Below are 19,425 nucleotides of genomic sequence, written 5' to 3' on the forward strand. Positions count from 1 at the left end.
TCTGATCCTGCAGTAGGAACACGGTGATTCAGGCTAAAATTCCACGTAGTTTTTTTCCTCTCTCTGGCAAATAACATATGTAAGGACAAGTGTGTACTGATATTTCTTAGAACGCTTTTTTTTTTTGGCTTCTGATTGAATCACTTTCTGAGCTGGAAGTTGTATCATTATACTTTGCAGCCCTCTGTGGGCTTTTCATCCTGAATTTGTGATATCCCTTTTTTAACTTAAGTGCCAAGAGGTTCCTTTGCAGAGCCTGGTACAGCTGAGCTTCGCTGATGTGGTGCCGTTTTCCATTGGTAATTCACTAGTGACCTGCTCAGGGATCAACTGAGAAACAGTTGATATGGGAGAGGCTGTTACTGCTGCACTTCTTTTTTCCCTCTGCCCTAATCACATCCGAACATTTCAATTGCACATTGACTTATACCAGCGAGATTTGCCTTGGTTACCCGGGCAAACTCCTTACTGTTAAATAAGATGCTATCCTTTTGCTCCAAGGTTAAAGTGAAGACAGCTGATGTCTCGTTAAGCAGACAGGATGTCCCTCATCCAGAGAGGGAGCAGCCAGATAGATTCATTAAAATAAGGATCCAATTACTTGGAAAGAAGCTGTGTCAGAGCTGGTCTGTGTGTCGCTGTCAGATGTGCTGGGGAGACATTTGCTGTGCCCTCCTAGGGATTGCACTCATGCTACCAGGACAAGGATACGCAATTGTAGCTTAGCAACAGATTAAACTTTTTTGCTTAGTTTTACTTCCTTTGTGCTGATACTGGCAGTTTCCTCCATGCCTCAGCTCGTAAACTGGCCAGTGGTGTCCAGGAGTGTCTGGAGTAGGAGCAGCTTCAGCTCCTGGTGGGCTTCTGAGGGCTGTAACTTCCCAGGGCATGTTGCCTGGGCTACAACAAGTCACTGTGCTTTGGCACGTTTGGCATTTTCTTGGGGGATTTATAAAGGATTGCATGTGAGCAATTTAGTGATGGGGAGGGGAGGAGAACTTGTAGTACAAGTGGCAAAAAATGACCAGTAAAGACAGGCTGGTATCATGTGAATATGATAAATGAACATAAATGGAGAGTGAAAGGTTCATGTGGGAAGTGCTATGAAAAGCTTAATTTTTTTTTTTTTGAAGTGAATATAGATGTAAAAGTAGGGGAAAAGATCAGCAATGAAACAGTGTAGTTACCTTCAGCAACTTTGTGCAAATTTCCAACATGTTGCCTTCATTAACCTTGAATTCAGTTGCACACATTAAAATGTTTAGCTATCACGCAGTGCTTACTTTCTCATGCTAAAACCAGCCATTTATCCTAGAGCATATGTGATGCAAACTGAATAAATGTAAGCAGACATATCCCCTGTTTTGTGCTGGGAGCACAGAGAAATGTCAATGTAAGCCAGTTTGCGTTTAGATTATACGCAATTATAAATGCCCAATGGTGTAATTGTATATTGATAATCATTTCCAGTAATTCCTCCCATGAATATTCTGACCAACTATAAAAATGAACACCCTAAGGGGCCCCATATGTTTTAAGCTAAGATGTCCTCATCTGGGAAAGCAGCTAGAAATAGCTGAAAATCTCTTCAGTGCCATCGTTCTCTTAAGATGACTTCTGAAACTGACCTTACAGTTGGCACCATCCTTCCTGCTTCACTCCCTGAAGCACTCCTCCACAGATGCTTGACAATCTCCTTTGAATCTTAAGCACTTTTCTCACTCTTCGCAGAATATTGTGTTCCTAGCTGTTATTTATAAAACAACAGCGAGGATGATGGCTGTGGTTTTAACAGAGGTATATCTATGTTTAACTTTATTTCTTCATCAAGGCTGAAGAATTTAGGTAACACCAAATAACTTACCTCCTCCAAAATTTTGGGACTTTAAGGCGCGTATGTACTTCTACTGCATTGCATTTCTTCATGTTGATTCATCACGAGATTCCTCACAAATAACTGACAGTGAGCAAACAACAGGTTCTCTGGCTTGCTTGCACTGAAGACAGAAACAGAGGTGTGTGCACTGGGCTTTGGTGACCACAGTGCACACTGTTTCATTCATGTGCTTGCTGCAAAGTTCTACCACGTTTTATACTATGCTTTAGAGAATATTGGCAATAAAGGGATCAATTTCTGTATTCTCCCCAAAACCTGTTTTTTATTTTTAAAAATCATTGTTAATAATTCAAGTGTGCACAGCAGGAAAATTGAGTTTTACATACACGTATAACTGCAGGTTTTCCCTATCAAACAAATGCTATATACCTGTTGCGAACAAAGTATATGTAGTATTTGTTAAATCCTAAATCAAAATTAAATCAAGAAATCTTAATGTTACATTTTGGATGAGTATCATCTCTGGTAAGCTAACTATTTGAAGTTGATGACTGCACATGATTTGGTAACATTCTAAGAATAGAGTTCTCTGGGTTGTAGAGGTGGAATTACCAGGAAAAAAACAACAACAACAAAACAACCAGGAATTATTTGCCTGAGGATGTATTAAATGTCCTAGCTGGTTGACAGCTTGGTTTATGCAACTTGGCTCGAAATCCAGAGTTTTAATGGAAATAACTGGAAACATGCTTGTGTTAACTGTTGTTCTAAATGCCAGTTCAGGCTTGGACCAGCTTTTATAAATAAACTGAGTCAGAATTTTGCTTTTTGAACATAAATGCTGTCTTTTATCAGTCACATGGACATTTTAGATGATAGGCATACACAAGAGGTGGTACCTGCCTGTTACTGGAGTTTTAAGTCTTTTTTCTATCATGTCCTAGGTTCACCTCCACCACATGAAATAAAATGTGCTGAAGTCCAATATGACACAAGAAGTTGGTGTATATTTTTTTGTGCATTGATAAGCAAGTCAAATCTTGATGAGATCCCACATTAATGATTTACAGACAGAAATACAGAGTTTAAAAGTGGAAAGTAGGATTAAAGTTATCCTGTGAGATCTGCAAGCATGTCTGGAAAGCCAGTTTGTATTTCAGATTTTGAAGATTACGCTAAAAAATTTCTCCCCAAATCAGTGTATGATTATTACCGATCTGGAGCAGATGACCAGGAGACATTAGCAGATAACGTGGCAGCATTCTCAAGGTAGGAGGATAATTTAAGGTTGTAGAGTGCGTAAATTTTGTTATTAGGAGATGTAGTGCAATATTCTTTTTGTGTCAACAAAACTTACTTTTTCTGAAACTTCTTTATTTTTCGACTCAAAAAATTCCTTCTCAGAACATCTGTCTCTCTCCTTTCTTTTTCTTTACCTAACATTTTCTATCAAAAAGCAGTCCTAAAAATGCACTAGCATGATCTAACTTTACCTGCATTTTGTTTCTTTTATTTCAGGAAACAAACTTTCCAGGTGTAACCAACACTTCATAAGCTGATGGAAGTGTAGCTTCTACATTTTAAGCTATTATACAGGCAACACATTCTTGTATTATTGTACTTTCTAGGTCCTGAGTCAGTTTTAACACAACTGTACCTCCTAAACTGAGTTATTTTTGTGGCCTTCCCTGGTAAGTCTGTGCAACACTGCTAAATTGCAGCTTCCTACCCTAGCGGTGTGCTCTGGAGAAAGCTCTGAAAGCCAGTGCTCAGCACTGTGTGGCTGCTGTGTGACTGACTGTTCAGGAGATTTCCAACAAAAGGTCAGCACTTCACCATGAAATATTGTAAATGATAGGAACTATTGTAAACCAGTTTTGACTTGCAGACCATAGCTCTGGGCTCCTGTTGTCAATACCTCAAATCACTCAACCCTTTGTCCCAGAAGTGCAAGGTCAGCACAGAGTAAAGCAACATTTCCTGTCAGATTCAGCGGAGGAGTGTCAAAACTCCTGTCAAATCACTTTGTGTTATGTTGGCTCCCCGTTCCTTGAATCTGTGCTGCAGCTCTGCTACCAGAGCATCATCCCTAGCAGAGCAGAAAGGAGAGAACGTGGCCAGCAGGCTGATCACCTCATCCTGGTTGAGCCCAGTCAAACTATTTAAACATGCAGGTGTTAACTTCCCTTTCCTTCTGTTACTCTCTGTTGGTGCAGACATCTAACTCTCCTGTGCCCTTCTTTTGCTAATCTCTTAAGGCTTTGTCTTTAATCCTGCTGTGTCTAACAAACCATAACTATTTTTCCCAATTTATCTTTAATCTTTCTCCCTCCCTACTTTGATTTTCTTTCACAAATGTCACCCATCCTGGCAGCATGGCTAATAGTTTCTGCCTTGAGCTCAAACAAAAATGTCAAATGTGGACAGATGTTACATGCTGCATTGCAGGAGTGGTCAGGATCACTCTGCATTTTTTTTTCTTTTAACATCAGAATAGGGTAGAAATTTAAAGTTGGCACTAATGAAGAGTTACTGAGTGAGCTCAGTCTAATCTCAAGTGGTCGGGATGCTCCCATGCCTGTAGAGAAATTTACTGGGCTGGATTCTCACATCCTTATGGGGTATGGCTCAATTCACCACAGTACCTTCATCTCACAGCACCTGCCACTAGCTGGACTTCAAATCACTTTACGGGGTGGTAGGTATTGTTTGCCTTATGCCTTTGAAATGAAATATCAGCTAAGGGTTAGAGGAGGGGCAGGTATTCGTTTCAGTGCTAACTTCTAGGCAGCTTGCTGGGTTAGGACCTGCACACACAGGGGGAGCTGGGTGCCTGAAAGGAAACCCACGGCACCAGGGGACTGAGCAGAGTGGCCACCAAGCTAACTGGTCCCAGGTGTCTGAAGTTAAGGAAATGCTGCAATGGAGTTCTCATCTCTTTCTGAGCTTATTGCAGTCTGTAATCTCCTGGGAGATGAAAATGTTTCTGTTGACAAAGGAAAGGGTCATGTGGGAACACTTCTGGATTCTGGAATGAGTTAAAAATGGATCAACAGGTTTGAAGGTACAAGTCTTTTAAATTCAGGCTCATTTGTAGTTAAATAGTTGCCTGTAGCTTCTTGTATATCCAGATTTAAGTGATTTATACAGATATACACAGAAAGCTTGTGGCAGAGCAGAATATTAATGCTGTAGAGCAACAATCCTAGTTACTGCTCCTGTTGCTTTTCCACAGGCTGTGAGCAATTCAACTGGAAATCTCATGCAACTTTCTTAAGATTCAAGAAAACTTGGTAATTCATCTGGTGGCATTTCAAAAGTCAGCTCTAATGTTAGGGACATACATAGAAAAGCTTTACAGTGTCAGAAGAAAATCACTAACCTACACTGTGACTGGTTATTCCGGACCTTCCATCTCTATGCAGAAGCCCCCATTATCGACTGAAATCTTCTTGTGCTTGGTGGTGTTCATACACAAACGAAATGACTGTTCCAAGGAGCAAATAGAAGCAAGAAAGGGTGTAATGCTTCTTCATTGAATGTTTCCAGATGCCTTATAAAGGTTATTTACCCTAATAAGAACAAAATAAAATGTTAAGAATAGCACGTTCAGAAGAAGTGATCAGAGGTAATAAACTATAAGGGTAGTGTGTTTTTTTGTTTTTTTTTTTTTTGTTTTTTTTTTTTTTTTTTAACTACTGACTACTAGAGCTAATCATGGTTATAATCATGGTTACACCATGAATCATAGATCTAATCTGTATGGAAACCAGCTAACAAAAAATGAGTATGTCAAGTTGCCATCTTGGTATTAGTGGGGCTAGATATTAGTGATGAGAGCAGCTTTGCTCTGAAGTTTCCCACTGCAGGAGCAGACTCCTCTCATACAGGCCTCCTTGCATCAGCCTGGTCACCTGTTGGATTCACCTCTTTCCTGCAATCTTTCAATGTATTTTCAGCCTCCAGTTTTAGGCATTCAAAAACTGCAGAGCTCACAGGGAGGCTGTGACTGAGGGTGGTATTAATTAGAAGTGCCTTGAACAGCCTGAGGCAGTGTAACTTTGCCAGATCTTGGTGTGACTGAAATGCCCGTGTACTGGCTTCCTCCTCCTCAACAGTAAAGTTACAAGCGGGGGTGGTTTTGGAGGTGGAAGCTGTGTTTCTGTCTTTGCTCTCCCTTCATTTGCCTGAGTATTAGATGATCCTATTCCAGCAGTTACTCTAGACCATTTAAATGTCTTCCAAAAGGCAGTTAAAAAAATCCAAATGACTGACAAATGGGATTTGTTTTATTAAATCATCAAACAGAATTTATCAACAGCCAAAAAGAGATGGCATGGGCCAGAAATATTGAAGTCAAAACTATGCTTGTTACTTTCCCTTCACTTCCCCCCTCTCTCTGTATAGACCCAAGCACAGACAAGCGCAGTGACGTGCTGAAGGCCACCTAGTAACAAAGTGGGAGAGCTGGGATCAGAGTCCAAAACCCAGTCACTGTTGTAAGACACACTGTCCACTGGTTTCTGATGAGCTGTGCCAGTGCTGCAGTTTTCCTCTATGAAAAGGCAACATAACTGAAGTCACCTGCCAGATGGTCCTTAGTCTTTGTTAAAGTGAATCCTGAACCCTCCCTTCTTTAATGGGATGGTGGACCTCTGTGGAAGCACATTCAGCACAGTGCTCCATGGGGTGGATCTCGACAGCTGCAGCAGTCCCTACCTGTGGGGTCCCTCAGCAGCTAAGTGACAATGGATTTATGTGTTCTTAGCACATGGGATGCTGTGGTTAATGATTTTAGACCATGTGTAATGGCTTCCTTGCGGCACATCTAGAGATGTGAAACTTCATATAAACACTTGAGGTTATCTAGTTTTTAAGACTAATTTCAGCATGAGCAACTTCAAAAACCTTTGTTTTTAATATGGTGCTTCTGTGAGAGAAGCATGATCTAACCATTATGGATGCAGGGCTGCTACTCACTCTGGATTCAGTCCCTGAGTTGCATAGTCTTTGTCTTAAACACGTTATTGGTTATCTCCCTACTCCTGAGTGCAGATCGTAGGTAAATATAAAGTAAGATGGACTTTACACCCACAAAGATCACAGAGTCAGATGACTGTGAAAGAAGTACAAAGAGCTTTACTTCCATTGACCAGAGAAATCTCATTTTGATTTCTACTGTCAAAAGTTTAGTAAATACCATTTCAGGACACAGGGTTCGGTCTGTTTAAAGATGTTTATGGTATTTAAATATTTATAGGTATCTATATAAATATTTGTATTCAAATGGAAAAGAAAAAAGCATGAAATTGGACCAAAAGCGTGAATTCTTAGCTAGTATTTTTGTAATGCATGGTGCAAGATTGTTAAGGTGAGACAGAATGATAGGACACTTTCTATCTGGAATAAAAAATCAGTCAAGTTTGTGAGCTCTTAATGTTTTTGGCAACTTAGTGGTTGCATTTACAATGGAAATAGATTATTATTAAGAAGTGATCTAGCAAATGAATGGCTGTTGATAAATAATTCAATACCTTTGGAACGGTCTATGCAACTTTTGGAACAGCACAATTCATATCCATTTGATAAAATCACATGTCCTGGCCTCTTGACAACACAGGAACTTAAACTAGTTTGGACTTGTAATTAGATACTGGAGCATAAAATGCCCCCAGAAGACCAAGGTTTCAGATGAAGACAACACTAGGTACAGTCATTCTGCTCTAGTTTCCAGTTTATCTGAGATTTGATGTTGGACTGAAGAACTGGTGCTTGCATTTCAACATCAGCATTTTCCTGCTAAGGCTAGATAATTCTTTATTCAGTTTCCAAATGAAGTGGAAATGGTACTTGCATAAGTGAGGCATTAAGGCCAGAGACAATCATTTAAGGTGTCAGAGCATACATTATTCCCTATGGCATCTGACTTCATTCACCTTGCATTTGTTCTGTGTCTGGAAACACTGTATGTCCTTCCAACACTGTGCTGTCTGGTGATTAAATTCACACTCAAGTTGTCAAGAAAGCAACAGGCCTGAGTAAAGAATAGATTTTATGACAAGGCAAGGCTTGGTTGGGTGCCTTTGGCTTGATGGCACTCAAGAAATCAATCTAAAATCACCTCTTTCTGCATTTTAATGAGGGTAGAAGTATGTGTGTTTAGGAATACATTTCTGATAATCTGCTGTGACACGTTTTGCCACTGACTTCCCAGTGGCATTTGAAGATGATGCATTTTGTTGTCATGTACCAGGAGCTTGTTTATCAGTGACAGCACTGATGTATATTTTCTGTAAATGTACCATCATCTTGTAGCTAGGTATTAAGGGCATTAAAATGATTGGGCACATGCTTTTTTTGACCAATATTTAAATTAAGGCTGAGAATGTGATTGGGGTCAAACAAACATGTCAAGTTGCAGGGAGAGGAAAAGAAAGGAATGCTTGTAATAACAGGTTGGTTATGTTCCTGCAGCGTCTTTCACCTCAGGTTCAGTGTGCTCTGAAAAGAATTGTTGTGTGGATGGTGAGACATCCTGGTAGAGAAAATGTATTTTCCACAAGCAAAAGCAGCTGTTGCTTGGCCTTGTGCAGCCATGGTACGTGCCCCTTGTGATGGGAAGTAGAGGCAGTAGGGGAGGTTAAGGTTATCAAAGAGGGTTGGAGCTGGGATGGGGCCTTTGCCTGAACACTGTGTCCTTTCCCAAGCACACTGCTGGTGATGCAGTGTGAAGGGATTATTTAGTATGAATTCAGAAGAGAAATGAGAACAGCTGCTTGAAAAATGTGCTAGATTTTGAAAATTTCAGCAGTTTTTCAAAGCTGAAAAAGAGTGAAAAATGAGTGCTCTCCTCTTTATCTTACTCATTTGAAGAATAATTTACATTTTGAAATTTCTGAACAGGGAGGGAAAAGGGAAAGCCCATTAATCCCCCTTCACTTTCATCCTTCTTTCAAAACAGCTTTCAGTTGAAGTTGTCTGAATTGGGAGAGCTCACTACCTTCCCCAGTGCAGCACTTTCCAGCCACCAGCTGGTAGGAAAGATGCAGCAACTTGTAATTAGTGATTATAACATGCAAGTGTGGGCCTTGTTTAAAAAGGTGTGGGTGACAAGATGAATAACAAATGTACAAGGTCTTTACAAAATACCTTGCAAATGCTTTTGCTCAAAGAATTGGAGGAAGCATGTCTTGTGTGGCAGTCTAACAAAAGTGTGCTCTGGTTACTGGGAAATAATGCTCTTGGTTTATCCTTACTGCTGTTAAGGGTATATCCCTATGGATTGTCCAGAAAATACCCAGTTTCAGTTGTTTGGTAAAGGCACAGCTGAAAAAAAAACTCCATGTTTGATAAAACCTGTTGCTGCTTTTGTAAAGAGCATATTAGTAAGATAATGATCCCTTTGGTGGTGTTTGTGGGACTCAGTAAGTGCTCAGTTATGAGTGTTGATTTGATGCTGGTCTAGAGCGTGTGACCTAATAAGATGCAAGGAAAGAAGAAGCCACAAAATCAATCAGGAGAAATATTTACGTTTAAATTCTGGGGCTAATAAATCTGATGGCCCCAAAAAGCTTGTGGACAGAATTATTTGATGGTACATAAAGGTGAGTGGGAAGGAAAGCATTTATCACTCCTTATAACAGTGTCATTTTTCTTGTATACTCTGCTGGGAGGAGATAGGGGATTTTTGCTTTTTCTGCTTCTTTTCTGAGCTAAAAGAACTAAAGAGATTTGGTTCTTCAGGACTGACACTCAAATGTGTGCTTTGCTTGCACCAGGTAAAAAAAACCCTATAGGTCAGGGACAGCTGAGAACTAGGTGGCTGGAAAAGGGTAAGTTATTTCACATCCTTATGCTTTTGAGTTAGTCTGTAAACTTGAGCAAAATTATTAATGAATTTGTATTTGCTGGGAAAAGATGCCTTGAAGCTGGGAGAAAGCCTTTGGAATGAAAATTAGGAAGAAGGAGGAAAAAAGTCATGTTTTCTCTGTCCCACCCTCAGCCTGTCCTCTCCTAAAAAATAACAATCTGACACAGAAGCATGAAAACAAGTCCGAGGAGACATACTTACAGTGTGTGTCTTGGCATTGAATAATACAGCTGACTCCCACAACTGCATCTCTTCTTCCAAGCATCATAACCGTCCTTCTCCTCCCTGGGGAGCACGTTCTGGAGAACGAGCGTGGCCCGGTGCTCTACAGCATAAGAAATTCGGGTCTCACCCTGGCTATGTCTCAGGCTTCGTATGGAAATGAAAATTGATCTTCCTATAAAATGAAAAGACTTTTTTGTTTCTTTTTCTTCCTTCCTTCCTTCCCAAACACCCCCAACCTGCAGCTTAGTATGCAAGCTCAAGCTGACCGCTACTCAGAGTCAGAGCACGGTCTGAAGATAACTGGCTCTGGTTGCTCTCTTCATGCTAATAATAACAGTATCCATCTCCCTCAGGCATTCTAGTGCTGAGCAGGTAGTCAGGTTGAGCAGTACTAGAGATTAAGCTTTTAATTATTTTCTTTAATTAAAAATTCAATAGCAATCATCTAAAAGTGCGGTCTTTCAGAGGGAAGGATGCATTAGTAAGACATTGACGCAGAGCCTAATACTGCTCGCAGGGAACGTTGGGACCTTGCTCAGAGCACACCCCTGAGAGCCAGCACCTGCTGATGCACACCCTCTTGTGGCTTGTGCTAACAGCGGCTGCACCATGACATTTCGTGGTTGGTGAGAAAAAGCCCACTTTCACATGTACCCCCATGAATCCAGCCACATTAAGATAGGTTTGGGTACTGCCAGTGCTGTCTAGTTGACCCTGTGACAGGGTTCCTTGGCTTGTTGTGCCCTCATTTGGGAGCGGGAAGGAGGAGATAAATTTTTGTGTCCAAACCTGTGATGTCCAGCCTGCTTGCATCTTCGGATGTGTTGTGGGCGTTTTAGTTCTCTTTTGGAGTCAGCTTCCACTTGTACCCAAGCTCAAGGAGAATGAAGCCTTGGGTTGGTGTGGTTTCTGGGGGAGGCGCTGGAAGCAAAGCAAGGTCAGGAACAGTTGAGCAGATTCAGGGCCAAGTCATTCAAGGACTAGATTGTAATTTAGTCTCTTGGGAAAGTAATTGTGCTACTTGGTCTTTTCCTGTACCAAATTACAGTGGCTGCATTTGGTCTTTTCCTGGAAATCTCAAGTCTTTGTGGTATGATGGGCTGCTCCTGGGGCTGCAGTTACTTTTCAGCTCAGCATGTGATGCACAGCAGCCTGTGTCTGCTGGGGCTGGGGCTTCTCCAGACCTAGCGGCTCTCAAAAGGTGTCAGCAAAGATATAACGCAGTGAATGTCCGTGCCCCTCTGAGCTGAGACAAGCCAAGGCAGTGATCCTGCTCACCTGTTTTCCACTGGAAGAAGTGTGGCAGCTCATTTTTCTCAATGCAGAGACCCAGAGCACAGGGACAAGAAGGGGTGAGAATGCTAGCCAGGCTCATTTTATACAAAAATCCTGTATCCTTTGGCTCCCTGGCCCATCAAACAAGCAACCAAGGGAGCTGAGAGGGTGACTAATTTCTTCTGTTCCTGCACACCTTCTGTCATCCAGAGGGTGACTAATTTCTTCTGTTCCTGCACACCTCTGTCATCCCAAGGTTTTCTGGGAAGCAGGGATTCACTAAATGTTCTTTTGCAGCTCCCATCTTTTCTTTCAAATGATACCAGCCAACTGTTTTCAAAGGATCTTTGCCTCTTTCACTCTCCATTGATTTTGGTCCTTTCTTGCCTGCTTCTTCCTTGCTTTGTACGTTTTGCAGGTTCTCTACAGCTCCAGGTTGCACAATGTTCTGCTCTAGCAATCCCCTCCCTGGAGCCTTGTTGCAGCATCCTCCCCTCCATTTTTCACCAGTTTTCTCTTGACAACAGGAAAATCTGCTCTTGGACATTAGGAACTATAATTCCAGTGATGCAGGTATTTTATTCTATTTATTTGTCAGGTGGAAGCTGTACCCCCGGGTGCTCAGGGATGTGTCTGTAATGGACCTGTCAACTTCAGTCTTAGGGCAGAAAATCAGCATGCCCATCTGTGTCGGAGCAACTGCTATGCAGCGCATGGCTCACCCTGATGGAGAGATGGCTACTGCTAAAGGTAAACCGTGCAGCATCCCTGCAGTCCTCTTATCTCTGAATAAACAAACAAACAAACAAAAATTGGTGGGAAGCGAGCAGGTGGGCACTTGTTTCTGTGTCTTCAGATGGAAAAGGTAGATGCCCAGGACATCAGAACAGGAGGTGGCTTTGATCTGGATCCCGGACTTAAGGCATACACAGGCTTCACCCAAACATCTTCAACAGTGGTTGCAGTCTGACACATCAGAATAGTAGTACTTAATTCTCAAGGGTGAAAATGGAGGGGAAAGAATTACTATTAGCTTTAGTCCATGTCACAACAAATTTAGTCACAACAAATACAGATTAATGTGGAGAACTGGACATGGGTGACACAAAGTGCAGCAGGTTGTGTGACCCAACTGGAAGAGGCCAAGGAGAACATCTGATGTCCCTCTGTGGGTGAGCTGGAGCTGTGTGATGGCTCCAGGATTCCTCTCTTCAGCCCTCTGTCTGTTGTAACTGTCTTCTGTTAAAGATTGTGTCTTTCTGGAGAACCAGCAGAAATATTTTTGTGATCCTCTGTAATAAAAATGCGTCCCTAGCTTTTTAGGGCTGTGAAAGACTACAGTATTTAACTAGTATGACTGCATTATGTTAGCCCTGCAACTGCTGGCAGGTTGTTTTTGTACCACTTTGGCAGCACCTTTTTAGGAAAGCCATTTGGTCTTGTTTTGGGAATAAAGTGGTAGAAAAATCACCTTTTTTAATAAATAAATAAATAAATAAATAAATAAATAATTTTTTAAACAGAAATGGCAATTAAAATAAATAAATAAAAGCTGCCTCTTTCTGGCTTGAATTTGCAAGCTGTGGATACTTTTTGCTTGGCTGAACAGTCACCTGGTGCCAGAAATCTCCCCTTGGTGTCCTCCTTGCCCACTCCACCAGAGCATCTATCACGGTGTGAGTGACTTGCTTTCTCCTAACTATGGATGTTTCACAGGCCTGCAGGAATCCTTAATATCATTTGTCATCAAAATAAAAATAGAAAACATCTGTATATTTATACATTCTATAAATGTAAATGTGTATATATTTTCATGACAAGATAGGCTTCCTTTCACAAGTCTGTTAATGAACACCAGTGGTCATCCATGTCTTTGCCTCAGAAGCCCTTGCCTGTGTTAAGACTTTTTGCTTCAAACATGGCATTTTTTTTAGGACATCCCAGGCAAGAAAAGGGCTCCTCCAAGCTAGATGATATGCAAAGAGGTTGCTGTTGTGGAGCCGGCAGCCTTAAAGTGTGTGAGAAATGGGGTATTAAACAGAATTCAAATGTGAAAATTTCTCACTCCTTTAATCCAAGTTGCAGAATGGCACAATCTCAGAAGAGGCCACATGGTGTGCCTGCTGCATACAAAAAGCATCAGGGTGTGTGTTTCAATGCCCCAATGCTGGTAGAATGAAAACGGTTACAGAACAGAAGTAGTCCTGTGCATGGATGAGCTATTAATTTAACAGCAATTCCATGACCAATGCAGCAAATGCTAGTGTGAAGTGAGTCTGATTATATGCCCTGCAGTGACAGCTGGTCTTGATTCTTGTTCAAATGCGGCATTGCTGGGAGGTTCACTGTGATGAGCTGCAACACTTCAGTATTGTTACCCAAGGCCTCCAGCAAACTCAGCCTTGTTGTGAGGCTTAGACTTTGCTTCTCAAGAAGGAACAATCTGAGTTTTCCTTTCTGTCAAAGGAGGCTTTTTTTAATTTATAGTATATTTGGGAATTTTTTATTTATTTATTTATTTATATTTTTTTGCTAAGAGATTGATTAAGAAGCCAGATAGTATGCGTATTGTATGTGCAGGCACGTTCCACACGATGGAGCTCGAATACCTTGCACTGGTTGGAGAAGCCGCGTCCTGTCAGCTGCGTTAGTGCTGTCCTGGCCTTTGGCAATGCTTGTGAATTATTTCTGGCCCAGGTTATGCTGGGAGGAAACTCTGAAGCATAATACTGTTAAGTGCAAACACATTAATGCAATGTTAAGAGTGAGATTAGAAATATACAAAACCCAAGATTTTTCTTAACAAAAATATCCACCAATACTATGGCCTGGCCACATTTTATATCATAAATCTAAAGCTGCATATAGAGTTGAGTGATAAAATAAGGCTAACTACTAGGGCTGAGTTATGGTTGTGGTAGATAACTTAATTTTGGAATTTCCTGACTCTTTTGCACTTAGTTTCAAACTGTAACATGATTATTGCATTTAATATTCCTGGATTTTCAAGCTAGGGGAGAGCTTAGTGTACTGGCAATGGTCTGAAAATGTGGTCAAATAAACATATCCGTGGGAGTTGATAAATTTTTCATCACTTTAAGGACAGTGTAATTAAAATCACACCCTCTGTATTGCATTAGCATTTCTTGTAGAAAAAGTCCTCAGTTTTGTGCTCTGTTAGAGGTGGAGCAGGGCAATCGATGCCAAGCTTTTGGTTTGACCTTATAAGATGACAGGGATTAGCTGTAAAGTACACGTTTGGCTTAAAGCTTCCCTTAAATTTGGGACATTTGGGATCAAGGGTTTTGTTACATCCAACTTCTCTTAAACTTAGTGATACCTCAGAAATACAAGTGGCCAGGCTGTTGGTTGCTTTAAATCCACTTTTGTTTCAGCTGCACTGGTTTATGCAAGGCAAGAAAGTCTGATCCATAGTCTCATGGCTTTTTCTGAAAGCACTATGTACTTGTAAGCTTGAATTTTGGCTCAGGTGTATAGGAAACAATGCATACAGCTGTTGTGATGGTCCTTACAAAGCACAGCGTGGTCTGAGCCTAGTCCCCTCCTGGCTTGAGTAGCTGTAGGACCAGGCATCATGCATCTTGACTTTCACTGGGGGGCACAGCAGCTGCCCAGAGGAGCGCCCACAGTGCACGTGTGTGCGTGTGCCTGGGCACTACCCTGCAGGTGCCACAAGAAATGCAGCTGCCAGGTTGGGATTGAACCTCAGGACATGATCTTGGATTCGCGTCATCTTCACCTATAGAACAGGGTGGTGCAGGTAGAAATAGCAACTTTTTTTTTTTTCCTATGTTTTTGTATTTCATCAGCAATGTCTAGTCCTACCAGTGACTTCCCTTAAGCAACAGCATTGTGCTTTGATCTGCTCTGCTCTTCCAGTGTGTTTGCCTGCAGGCTGCTGCATAAATGTCCTCTCTGGGGAGAAGGGCATTGAAGTCATGCTGTCTCTCATTAGGTAAAGCTTCCTTTGCAGACCCCTTGCTTCAGGCAGGAGCTGTGTTTTGGGGAGCTGCTGTTTCTCTTTGAGGAAGGCTGCTCTACAAATGACCGCACTGGTGTAAAGGAGCATGTGTCTGACTTAAAATAGGACAGTCTGGCCACTTGCCTTAAACACACCTTCATCAACAATTCAGTTTCATTAGTAAAGGTTAATTTTTGGGGGAAAAAATGTTGAATTGTGATATTAAAAGTTCCTGATGGTAGGCAATTGAACACAATGTTTGTAAGTTACTCCAAAAGTTAACTCCACTCTGAACAGTATAAGCTGTAATTGCGGTCAAAACTTGTATAGCTTCAAATTCCAGAGGTTCGATTTTGTTATACTTGTTGGCTAGGCTTTATATATATAGTCCATACAGGCTGCAATAAGTTTGCTCGTCAGTTTTCTTTGATATATCTAAAAGGACATGGAGTCCTTCCTTATTGAGTGCTTTCTCATACTTTAAACAATTTCATGGACCTGGCAGAAGTTTTTTTTTGTTTGTTTTGTTTTTGTTTTTTTTTTTTTCTTCTTCAGGGCTTTCTTCAAGTATATTCCCTAGCATTTTTGTTGTAGTTCATCTGTGGCAATTTTTCAAATACAGGATTTTCCTTTTCAGTAGAAACCGAAAAATTGGGAGGAAAATTGTTTTGGATTAACTGAAACGTTTAATTTGATCCAAAAGGCAATGTTTTATTTCACTTTCCTACTAGCTAATGCTTTTAACCATAGCTCACTTTTGAAACAAAAGTGTTAGCTCAGAAGAAAACATTTCCATTTTGAAAATATCAATGCATGACATTTTGACTTTGGTGAATTTTTCTTGTCCTTCCCACTCCAATTTCAGCTTCTTTAAAAAATATTTGCCAAATTCAATGAATAATCTTAGCCACCATTAAAGAGCAAAGGGCTGTTCTCTAAACACTTTTCAGCAGAATTTTTCCATTTTTTTCCCCTGTTTGTCCATTGGAAGATTCACTGTTCCTCAATGCAAATATATTCATTTCCATCCTGCCTTCATGCTGTACTTGCAAACCAAAGTGATCCCCATGTTTTCTGTCTGTACTCACCCATGAGTACAGTAGCACTCATGGTCCTGTAAATAGGACCCACCTTTAAGTACATTGAAACAAAATCTTGTGCGTTATCCAGCTGCTTAGCAAGAAATAGCAAATTTTTTGAAATCTCACTTGATCATGAGCAGATATGTAGCATTATTTTATCAAGATTTCTATTGTTATATAGTGATGCTAATTGCATAACGCTGTCTTAATTCTTACTGACTGATTACCTCGTATTCTGTTGGTTTAGCCCGTAAGTGGTACTGCAGTACCTGACTTTTCTTAGATTTACTGAAAATTGGGCTGAACAGCTTACTTGTTTTCTTGGCCGGATCTTTCAAAAAATTTGAATGCTAGTTGTTTAGATCTGATGATTTTATGTTTACTCTGCAATTGCTCTCAAACAGCTTTCTGAGTTACTGCTGACTCAAGAAGGATTTCACCATCACCTGTGATGCATCTGCACAGTCTGCTTTGCCAAATAGAGAAGAGGAATACTGGCTGAAAAGTTTTTTTTCCCACCTGTTTACTTACTGTCAGCTCTATCATTTTCACCTAGACTGGGATCAATACCTTTGCTCCCTTGGCTCTTAACAGGCTTCTGAAACACTTCTTGTTTCTTTAATGCTGCTGAACATCTGAATTCAGGTTTCTTGTGCTCATCTGATGTTCCCATGACTGAGCGAAGTATTTTGTGATCTGCTGTTTTTTGTGCTCAGTCCCATGGTGACAACAGCAGGACTTTGCACCCATCTCTCACTTGCTACTTATATGATCTAATAAAATAAATTTCAGGGTATGGCTACTACACAGAGTCATTGAAAGGAAAATATTCATGTGGGACAACACGGGACCTAATCCTGACTCCCCCAGAGATGTGTATGGCCAGGGGACTTAATGGTGCAACTATATACAGGTGCTCTGGCATGACAGCCCTTCAGACCTGGCAGTGTGTTTCCCTGCTGCCTTCCTGCCCAGCTGACAAAATGTTGTGTCAACAAGCTGTCGGCCCAACTTGCACAGAGAGTTTTGAAAGGGGTAAGTGAGGTAAGTCTGGGCAGGGGATTTCTCAGCCAAGTGTGTTTCGTCAAGAGAGCAATGTTAAGTACTTTAAACAACTCTGTTTCTTAGGAGATGCAACTCAAAGAACATAGCTACTTCTCTTGAGAAATACCACTGTGCCAAAAGGACACCATGTTGATCCCAAACTTGTCCTTTGGCCCCGAACATGGGGACAGTGGATTCAGGGAAAAGTGACCACAGTGGGGCTGTTTGACCAACATGCCTCTGAGATGCCCCTAAAAGGCAAACAGTGGGAACTTGCAGAGCAAGAGAAAAATAGCGAGATTTACCCTTTCCATACAAGGAAGGTAACCCTGACAAAACAAGAAAAGTTAAACTGGGACCTTCTTCAGTGCTCTCCACTGAGGTACGTTGCCTTTGGGTTGCCCACAGGAATAAACTCCATACCTTTTCAGTATCAGTTAATGTAGTGATACCCCATCAGAGTTAGGAAGGAGACATGGTTTAAAGATGAAAAAAGGGCTGAGAATCATTATTATAGAATTACAGGATGGTTTGGATTGGAAGGGACCTTAAAGACCATCTAATTCCAACCCCCCTGCTGTGGGCAGGGATGCTTTGCACTAGACCAGGTTGCCCAAAGCTCCATCCAACCTGGCCTTGAATGCTCCCAGGGATGGGGCATCCACAACTTCCATGGCCACCTGTTCCAGTGTCCCACCATCATTGCTCTGTTCTCCTGTGGACTTCACAAGTAGGTCCTGTCCCATGATCAGCCTTGATTCGTTGCTACGTAAAATAGTTTAGTTGAATTCCCCAAGAAAGGAGACAGTCTTGTTTTGTTTGCATTTATCTTTCTTAATGAAAATAAATGTCCTTGTATCTCAGTTCAGGTGTTTCCAGTGGCTCAGGACAGGTGGGAATGGGGCTGAGGCACCTGTGCCCATGCAAAGCAGCTATGGAGCGAAGTCTGTGGAGGTCCTCTTTCTTAAGCACCCCATCATATCCCAATTAGAGGTGCATTTGGCCTTGAACTAAGGTGGAGTACAAAGAACTTAAAGCTTTATCGTCCTGATCTTGAAAGCTCCCCCTAGCCTCCTGTGTGTGCCTAATGCCACGCTTTCTGCTCTGCCACTGACCTCAGTGGGAACCTGCAGTGTGTACAGAGGTAAATGTATGCTTTGGGCAATGCTCAGGATTTGGGTTTAAAAGATGACCTTAAAAAAAAAAAAAAGGTGGTCTGAAATGGCATGAGGAAAGGCTGGTTTAAAAAAAATCTGATGTTTAAACTCTGGCAAATGTCACATGTTGCTGCAAGTTTCCCGTGGGAATACGGATCTAGGACTGACTTGTAATAGTAAATTAAAGTATTTGCAGCACCCCTAAATTGAAATGTAAAATATAGTTGTTAGAGGAAATGAACTGCTTCTGTTTTCTTCAACTGCAGTTATGCATGTAAGAAGTATATTTTGGCAAATCCTGATTTGAGGTAGGGAAAAAAACTAGCAATACTCTGAGACTATGTATCATATTTTTGAAAGCCTACAAAATTGTCAAAACCTTAAAAATGATCGAGGTAAAAACATAGGTCAACTAAAACCAAAACCTGGAATCTCCAAAACTTTGAAAAATGTTGTGTGCATAGACTTTGAATTTGACTGTGAAAATAACAGAATCACGGAATCCTTCAGGTTGGAAGAGACCTCCAAGATCACCTAGTCCAACCTCTGACCTAACACTAACAAGTTCTCCACTAAACCATATCACTGAGCTCTACATCTAAACATCTTTTAAAGACCTCCAGGGATGCCCAAAATATATGTGTTGAGCTGGTGCTTTAGCAGAGAGTGGTTAACTATAAAAGTAGAATGAGAGAGGAATTTTGTGAGTACACTCTTATGAAAACTCCATAGCCTAATTTGGGATAGTTGAACTTTGATTTTTATCAAAAATCTAATCTTAAATAAGATGAAAGTGTTACCTTCTCTATTGCCACATATCCCGGTAAGTTGAAAGGATATTTTTTTTGTGTGTGTGTTTAAAATGGTATTTTGTGTTTAGAATCTTCTATTCAGTGAATATACTGTGTGGTTTCTATTTCCATTTCTGCTTTTGCAATTGTTCTTGTGTCCTT

General features: G+C 41.1%; 1 protein-coding gene across 1 annotated transcript in view; it reads left to right on the top strand.

The window, feature by feature from the left end:
• Positions 1 to 2,969: 2,969 nt before the first annotated feature.
• HAO1 (hydroxyacid oxidase 1) overlaps positions 2,970 to 19,425 on the top strand; it is a gene marked incomplete at its 5' end in the record, with an annotated part of 29,342 nt that continues 12,886 nt past the window's right edge. Inside the window, 2 exons of the mRNA XM_082755747.1 lie at positions 2,970 to 3,106; positions 11,806 to 11,957. Of these exons, the coding sequence (XP_082611873.1) occupies positions 2,970 to 3,106; positions 11,806 to 11,957 (289 nt within the window). The remainder of the gene's footprint in view (positions 3,107 to 11,805; positions 11,958 to 19,425) is intronic.

This window comes from Aythya marila, assembly GCF_965140915.1.
Source record: "Aythya marila genome assembly, chromosome: 3".
NCBI classification, from domain to species: domain Eukaryota; kingdom Metazoa; phylum Chordata; class Aves; order Anseriformes; family Anatidae; genus Aythya; species Aythya marila.